The 8,851-nt window shown below is 41.7% G+C and overlaps 1 protein-coding gene across 1 annotated transcript in view; it reads left to right on the top strand.

Moving 5' to 3' along the window:
* LOC135115651 (piezo-type mechanosensitive ion channel component-like) overlaps nt 1–8,851 on the top strand; it is a 52,923-nt gene extending 44,072 nt beyond the window's left edge. Inside the window, 12 exon segments of the mRNA XM_064032573.1 lie at nt 64–211; nt 664–816; nt 1,008–1,069; nt 1,422–1,580; nt 1,712–1,838; nt 2,206–2,453; nt 2,725–2,878; nt 3,000–3,138; nt 3,297–3,443; nt 3,815–4,028; nt 4,238–4,358; nt 4,613–8,851. Coding sequence (XP_063888643.1) covers nt 64–211; nt 664–816; nt 1,008–1,069; nt 1,422–1,580; nt 1,712–1,838; nt 2,206–2,453; nt 2,725–2,878; nt 3,000–3,138; nt 3,297–3,443; nt 3,815–4,028; nt 4,238–4,358; nt 4,613–4,783 — 1,843 coding nt within the window. The 3' untranslated portion in view covers nt 4,784–8,851.

Here is an 8,851-nt window from a genome sequence, read left to right on the forward strand (position 1 = left end):
AATCATTCCATATTTCAAATAGTAACTCACTCTACCAATTATTAATCAACCTCTCCCTTTCAGTGCTGAGCGTCAGGTCAACAAGGTGCGAGGCTTCCTGGACAGGCTGCTTCATCAAGAGTCTCAGGTTTCAGTGGATGTCTACGCGTACATGTTCTTCTGTGACTTCTTTAACTTTTTTGTCCTCATCTTTGGCTTTGCAGCATTTGGGGTGAGTGGCTCGAGCCTGAGTCTGGAAGAAAATCTTAACAATTCACATAAAAGCTGTAATATACCAAAGTTATCCTAACTTGTATTTCATTCAATGAGTTCATTAAAATTGCTACTATACAGGTACAGTATTGAACTGAACTGTACTGTGAATACAAGAAATATTATTTTATAGAAATTAATGAAATTTATGATGAGCTAAAATAATGTGAAGACCATAAGCTAGTCACAACATTAACCACAGTATCATGATTCTTCAGTAGTAACTCTGGAGGTTCCATTGCAAAAAGCATGAAACATGATGCTCATAACTAGAACGCATGCTATCTATCTACATTCTGTGTATGACCTTCCTGCAGAGGTAGTCAAGGCAAGGCACATACACGAAACAAATAACTCATCCTTAGAACTACAAGTGCAGGAGTACTGAGCTGAGGCTGCCATTCATTACAGACCCAGCAGGGGGATGGAGGCGTGAAAGCTTACCTGGAGGACAACCGAGTGCCCATTCCCTTCCTGGTGATGCTGATCCTGCAGTTTGGCCTCATCATTGTGGACCGAGCTCTGTTCCTCAGGAAGTTCATCTTAGGCAAACTAATATTTCAGGTGAGGGAAGAGCTGTGATGAGAACATAGATCAACTAAAGCTAACTGATAACCTCTTGAATTCACTATTACACTCTTCATAATCATATATGTAACATTAAAAAAGATTATGCAGCATTATATTTAGCAAGTAGTGATGGCATATGGTCACAATGACATGAACCTTAACCCTCATCCTAATCTCCTTTCCAGGTTGTACTCACATTTGGGATACATATCTGGATGTTCTTCATTCTGCCAGCTGTAACAGAGAGGTGGGTAAGGTCTTTTCTTGTCTGTCTATTTACAAGATGGCTGCAACAAAAATATACAAGGAAACTTAAAAGAATACGGAGAGCAGCAACCAAAATGATACCCAATTTGAAAGATCCATCATGGAAAAAAATATTTTCTATGCTGCAGCTCCTAGCTTTAGAAATGAGAGGGAAGGGAGAAGACTTAATTACATTAATGGAGGGACATCACAGCCACAAGTTTACCTTAATGATTTGAACATACTATAGCAGATATCATGGAGACTGGACAGTATGAGCACTGTTCCTTTCCTTAATGTGACAAGTAGATAAATACAGCAACACACGGTGACTCACAGGTGGTTCATTGCAGGAGGTTCAATGCCAATCGGGCACCACAGATCTGGTACATGGTGAAGTGCCTCAACCTGCTCCTCTCGGCCTACCAGATCCGCTGTGGGTACCCAACCAGGATCCTTGGCAACTTCCTCTGCAAACAGTACAACTACCTCAACCTTTTCTCATTCAGACTGTAAGGGAGTAATAGTTTTGAATGGTTACAGAGATTAATGGTTATTGTGTATTATTTGACCATTATTGATGTTGAATTACACATATCAGACAATTGGCATTGAATTACACATTACTGTACTTTGCTCACAGATTCATGAGTGTGCCATTCTTGTTTGAGCTGCGAACACTGATGGACTGGATCTGGACAGACACAAGCATGAGCATCGGTGACTGGGTGAAGATGGAAGACATCTTCTCCCACATCTTCAGGCTCAAGGTGAACCACAGAGGCATCTTGCTGCGTAGGCTTTCCTCGTGACTAGGAGATTAACAATGGTCAGAACAGTAATTAGTTTAGACACTTGTCTAGATGGATGAGAAGTGCATCCTTTGGGTCTGCTTCTTATAAGAACTTATATCTTTTGCATTTTCTTCTACTAAGGTAAGGTCTAAATGTAATCAAATATGTTTCATTCTCTTTTAGTAAGCTTGAAGTTTGATTCTCTTCTTGTATGGTAAGCTTTAAGATGTCAAATTAGATCTCTTGCATTTTTCTTTGGCAGATTTAGATTTTGCATTCCCTCTTGGCAAACTTGTATAGAGGACATCAAACTACATCAGACATTTTTATCTTAACTGGACAGTGTGAGCGGCGAGCAGAAATTGAGTATCCCCAAGCACGTGGAGAGGGCAAGCGCAAAATCATCAAGTATGGCATGGGTGGCTGTGCACTGTTTTGGGTGATAGCCTTCATCTGGTTCCCCCTCGTGCTGTTTGCCCTCAGCAACACAGTGGGCCAGACCAATCCGCCTTATGATGTCACTGTCCAGATCACCGTCGGTGCCTACCAACCAATATTCCGCATGACAGCCCAGCAGCAGAGCCTCTCACAGTAAGATCACCCACTCAGTGTAGTTTTTTTTCCAGGTATTGTTCAGCTAACTAGGTTTCTAGAATAGCATGTTGAATAAAAACTTAACTAATTAGGTTTCTAGAATAGCATGTTAAATGGAAATAAGTCTTTTTCCTCTCCTTGAAACTAATGTTCAAAGGCCATCCTAAAATCTTATTTCTCACCTCTCAGCCAACCTACTATGCTTTGACCAAAGAAAGAGGAAGCTACATGGCACTTATCCCTCTCATATGGCAACACTGATTCACAGGTTCACCCAGAATGACTGGTACTCCTTCAACAACCACTACCTCAAGGACCGTGAGGCTCAGACCTTCCTGAGCAACTATGACTACCCAGACGTGGTGGTTGGAGAGCTGAATGGCAACTCCAATGCCATCTGGGGCATCTCTCCCCCAGCACAAGTAAGCACAGAAATTACAAGTTCATTGGACATCAATCACACTCAATTTAGCCTTCATTTCAGAAACTCCAGAAACATCACAATGTTTGAACTTCATAGTCTCATTAATGCTTGATCCCCAGAAACGACTGATCACTGAACTTCAGAGCAACCACACCATCAAACTTAAGCTTGACTGGACAGTAAAACGACCATCAAACAGTCCTGACATTGCTTCCGAGTGCAAGGCCAAAAGGGAGGTGAATCTTGAGGCTTACAAAGGTATGACACAGAAACAGCCACAAAAGTCCCAGTCTTTTCATGTGGGCAAGACAATAATGCTTCAGTTTGACAGAGAGAAAAAAAGTTTTAAGAATATTCAGTATTTTTCTCACAACACCCAAATTATGATTTCTCATCCTCTTTTCATGTTCCTTCAGGCCAAGTGAGGAACCCTGTGAGGGAGAAGTTGGTGCGTATCCTGGAGGGGGAGCTGGACCAAAACCCAGTCATGATCCCTAACCTGTTCCCAAAGTTCCTCAAGATAACCAACAAGGGTCAGGCAATATACATTCCTCAGCTTGAAGGTGAGTGTTGCTGTGCTCAGCTGCCTTCACACCATCACCAGTCATTAGCAATTCAGGGTCCAGTGCTGTTGATTCTTTATCAAGACTTAAGTCTTTTGTAACCAAGTCTGCTGGCCAGAGAAATCAGAGCATTTTGCCAAGAAAGTCAACCAAGACAAACTTGCTCCAGCCTGATAAAAAATACAACTCCAAGCATTTTCAGTGGTACTATATGATACAATGAAATGTTGAAAAATAACTGAAGCATGAACTTTAAGCTGCTTATGGTTGTGATCCTCCAAATTCAGATTATTCAGGATGTTATTGTACAGAAAATTTCCTGAACTGGTACATTTCTCTCCTGTGTTACTGTCTTGCTTTTGTTTCCCCAGATGAATCTGAAGGCTATGTGGACTTGAAGCTGACCTTGCAGAGTGCAGGTCTTGGTAACTTGGTCTCAAGGCAGAAGTGGTGGGAGGTACAAGAGAACTGTGAAAACGGATATTTTGGCTGGCTGCCGCACTACAGTCAGTGCCGCTTCCTCACCATCTACACCTTTAATGACAAGACTTTCCCCAAAGGCCTAAGCTTCATCTCTGGTGGAGGGTGAGTGTATGAGCAAATTAAGATTTTCCACAAGAGAGTTTGCATCACAAAAGATTTGCTTTCAGTCCAAAGGAAAATTCATGAGTCAAAAATTTTACAAACAGATTGCAAATACTTTAGCAGGATTTTGGAACCATCTGGCAAATTCTTCAATAATATCTGTTTCTCTGGTGAGGGAGAAACCAGTGACCAGCCTTTTATCTTCCCAGCATTGTGGGGATGTACACCACACTGGTCCTGGTGGCAGGGAAGATGCTGCGAGGCTACTTTGCCGGGTCGGCCCTCAAGATCATGTTTGATGACTTGCCAAATGTTGACAGAATATTGCAGGTGAGGAAATCTTGCTGAAAGTGAAGATGTTATGATTGGTGTGAGTGTTCATGATGTGTGTTGAGCAAAGACTGGTAGTGCTGTAATCTGTATGTGGTGTTGCATAGGAGTGATAATCAAAAGTGTGTGAAGTTAAATGGTATTGCTGAAGAGTTAGTATTTGATATTGGTAGTGTACTCACCCACCAACACATGACCTGTAGCAACACCATCACCTGGTTGTGCTGTGGTGCTGATGACTGTCCCTCCCACAGCTGTGCCTGGACATCTACCTGGTGAGGGAGAGCAACGAATTAGAGCTGGAGGAGGATCTATTTGCCAAGCTGGTCTTCCTCTTCCGTTCACCCGAAACTCTCATCAAGTGGACACGCCCTCCAGAGGAGGAGACACCTGAGGGAGAGGAAGGGGATCCACAGCTGGAGTAATTTGTTCCTCAACTTTAATAACCTGCATTCCCTTGGGCTGGCTGCTCCCTTCCTAGTCCTTTCACCAGGCATTCCCTTGGGAGTGGAGTCAGCACAGCCCACAAGCGCACAACTCTTTAGTCAGCTCATTGTTGCATTACTTGATGTTGTGGAAGTAATAGAGAGATAATAGTGTTTCTTTGGAGGTTTGTTGATTGACTACAGCCGGTGGGAGCTGAGTTACTCTACCGGAGAGCTTCAGCTGTGGTGATGCTGTACTTGTGGCAGAGAATTGAAATTAGTACTTATGACATGGTGTTTCACATTTGGTTGGAAAAGTTATTCTAAGTGAAGGAGACAAGGAAGCCATGCAGATTGTCAGGTGAATTGGGAAAGAAGAAAATAGCTAAGCTCAGTGAATAAAGCTTTTATAAATAAATAAGTAAAGCTCACTTTAAAAAGGTTTTGATTAGGTATAGAAGAAAGGACAGATGGCTACATAAGTGACTTACTAGGTTATATAGAATTAGCAATATTTATTTATGAAAATACTAGGGTGAGGCCCGTAAGAAGAGGGTAGAGTAATATATTCAGCTTGTCTCGTGGCAGTAGTGTCGCCTACATAAACACAGCTTGGTGCAATGTGACTTTGGGTCCACACTTGACTCTAGCAAATGCATCTGTGTAGCAAAGGGTGGGCACTTCTGTGCCACAGCCTCAGTATTAATCAAGGCATGCTGTATGAGTACTTTACCTACCTAGATGTAGATTTCAAGTGTGCCTAATGTTTTAGTGCTATCAGAAATGCCAGCTCTTTTATACAGTAGCTTTCCTACAATATTTTTTAGGGTTCAACAACTTGTATTCAGTATAGAAGAGAAGCTAGGAAGAATTGGATCACAGACATTATTAGCATGAAGCATCTTTAAAGTTATTGAGTGATGCAACTTTTACACTACAATGTATCCCAGTGATGTCCTCCTCCTTGCCCTGAGCTTGACTGCAGTGGGTGTCACAGTGTGCCAACTAACACATGGCTGCTGTTCTTTATCAGATGACAGTTGTGGCATCTATTAAGACTTCACATTACAAATAACAATTACTTATGCATATTTGGGTTAAAATAAGTTTCGGAAAGCAACAGAAAAGCATTTGTAAAACTTGTACTGTATATTACCATTCCTGATGCTGCCCTTCAAGGGGATGACTGAGACAAGGTGGCTACAGGCACAAGCATCCTCTCACACCACTGCCTCTTCAAGCTTAAGAGGGGACCACTCCCCACATAACACTACAGAGGAATGCTTGCACACCACTAAAATCTGGTAACTGACACATAATACTACAATTATTACTGTAGCAGACTGTATGTAAACAAAACATAACAGCCACCAGTCATCTTGGTGACAAGGGAGGCCTTACAGGGTGCAGGACATCATGAACACCTGCCACTGTCATATTTAAAACGTTTAGACATGTGGCTCGTGTTATGCTGTAGCTTCTTTCCACTTAATAAAACTTTTTGAAAAAATATCATTCCAATCTCATCATTTCCATAGCCAAGTGACAATCTAGGGCGGTAGCAGGCTGAAGTAGTTATTTGAGCTACACCACTGCATTGTGGACATCAGTCTGCCACCATAACAATCTCCTGTTTTCATGAAGTATACATGTTTATAACTTGTAAAGTAGGAAAAGAATATATATTCATTTTTAATTCCTGTGAAGTACAGTAAAATCCCTCTTATCCGGCATCAACGGGACCGCCGACATGCCAGATACTTGAATAGAAGTGAAATTATGTCCACAATCACCACCCTACACTCGCGCATCTTACCATAACAAAGATCAGCTGATCACCGTGCCGCGCGTCACCACCCGCACTGCCACCTCACACTCACCAACACACAGTTGTAGCATTGGGCCTGTAATTGTGACTCCTTCTGATCTTTTCAAGCTGAACCACTCGTATAACACTTTGTCCATCATTTCACCACGATGATACTGCAGTGTGTGACGATTTTCCGCCTTTGGGATGTCGGTGGCTTTCATGTAATCCCGCAACTTTTTCGTCTGGGATTTAATGTCATAAATAGTTGATGAGCCCACACCATATTCTGCCATTAGTTGCTGTCTGCTTTCACCTCTCTCTAATCGTAGACAAATGTCTACCTTCTGCTTAAGTGTAAGCACAACACGCTTCCTCTTTTCTACAACTTTAGGCATGATGAAGGTGTCAGGCGATAAACAGTGCACACACAGGACTGAGTCACTGAGTAAACACAGTGCAGTGGGCCGCGGGTGGCGCGAAGCAGTGCGCTCTGGTGGCGAGGGGACAAAGTATGCCTCGTGCAGGAATTTTAATTGATTTTATGAGTAAACATTGATTTTTTATTGATTTTAAGGCTCGGGGAAAAATGTGCCGGATGAGAGGGATTTTACTGTACATGCATGACAGTTATTGCTGCACTACTTCCGCCAGCACACTGTTGTTACAGAACAGTCACCAACAATTTTTAAAAATGTAGAAATGTACAAGAAATCATTTCCATACAGATACACAATAAATGGCAAATGTAAAAAAATAATAACCAACTAATGTAATTCACTGCTGAAAACTGAAAAAACTTGTCAACCAGAAGCTGTAGCCTTTCAGTAGGTGTCACTTGATATCTTTTCTTAATCCTCCAGACAGCTGTGTGCTGGGTTGATTCATATTTGTCAAATGAACTGTAAACAGTGGCTCGGACAGACTTTCTGGATTTGTCTCACGCCTTTGTGAAGCATACCGCTGTTCCTATTGAAAGGGTTAATCACTCACCCTTTTTCATTTAATCTGCTGTCCTCATTCTAAAAAGCTACTTGTCTCCCACCCTTCTTTACCTTTGTCACTGTTCCCACCTTCAAGATCAGTCACCCAGTGACCTTCACCTACACTGCAGCTTCCATCTTAAGATCTACCAGGAAACTACCCTTTCTTCTCAATATAACCAGTACAGTAGTGTGATTCCTCCAGCAGATTTATCTGCTCCATTTCATCTAATGTACTAAAACTCTAAAGCTATTTTCCTTAACATGCTTTCATGAATTCCCTTCCATATTCCTTGCATATTGTTTCTTCACCCTCCTTGTCCTGATGTACTTCTGCACCACAACATGTCACTCCGTAACAGTGCCACACGTGGATTCCTGCTGCCACTCAGGTTTTATTCACTCACCCATTCCCACCTTGTTCTTAATCCTGCCTCTTTTATCAACAACCTAATTTTTTTTTTCTGGCATCAGATGATCATGTTACCTGTTGTTTACTAAGTTACCATGCACAAAAATAAGAACAATTTCCAGTGCCTTGAGAGGAGATGGCACGAGCCTCTGCTCCCTGGTGCTGCCGTGACAGGTTTTGCTATGCATCCATCCACAATGTATTGCCACTCGACAGGACAAGAAGTTATTAGCAGTAGACTATTATAGTCCGTGTAGTGCTCACGGGTGATATTTACACTCAAAATTTTTTATATTTAAAACTGAATTTCAATACAGTTAGTATTCATGCAAAATATATTGAACAGTGAGGGCTTACTGTGGCATGTTGCGCGCGAGTGAGTTACTGCCATCACTGTCCTGGCCACTTTCATAATTTTCTACCTAGGGACACATGATCTGTCCTTTGATGCTTGAATATCACGACAAGCTAGAACCTCTGGGCTGGCATCAGTATAATGGCAAATTTTTAAAAAGTCATTCACTTTGCCGCTGCAGTGTGTGTGTGTTTGTGTGTGTGTGTGTGTGTCCTTGGGCTTGAATATGTTGTAGCATGTAACTTTATAGTTTAGGCAAGAAAACTTACATCTGCCTTGTGTTTTATCAGAAAAAAAGACCATACAAAGCAATTAATCAAAAGGGCTATCCAGCGCCCTCATAAATGAGGGGGAACCACAATGCAAACCATCACTTTCCATTAAACAATTCTTCCCAAACATCTATTAAAAATTGTACTGGTAACAAATACTCTGCAGAATTAGTTTTTATTGTTTTCATACTTACTCCTTTGAAATAAAAGATCCTTTGATGATGAGAATGAATTTTAAA

This window comes from Scylla paramamosain, chromosome 29, assembly GCF_035594125.1.
Source record: "Scylla paramamosain isolate STU-SP2022 chromosome 29, ASM3559412v1, whole genome shotgun sequence".
Taxonomy (NCBI): Eukaryota; Metazoa; Arthropoda; class Malacostraca; order Decapoda; family Portunidae; genus Scylla; species Scylla paramamosain.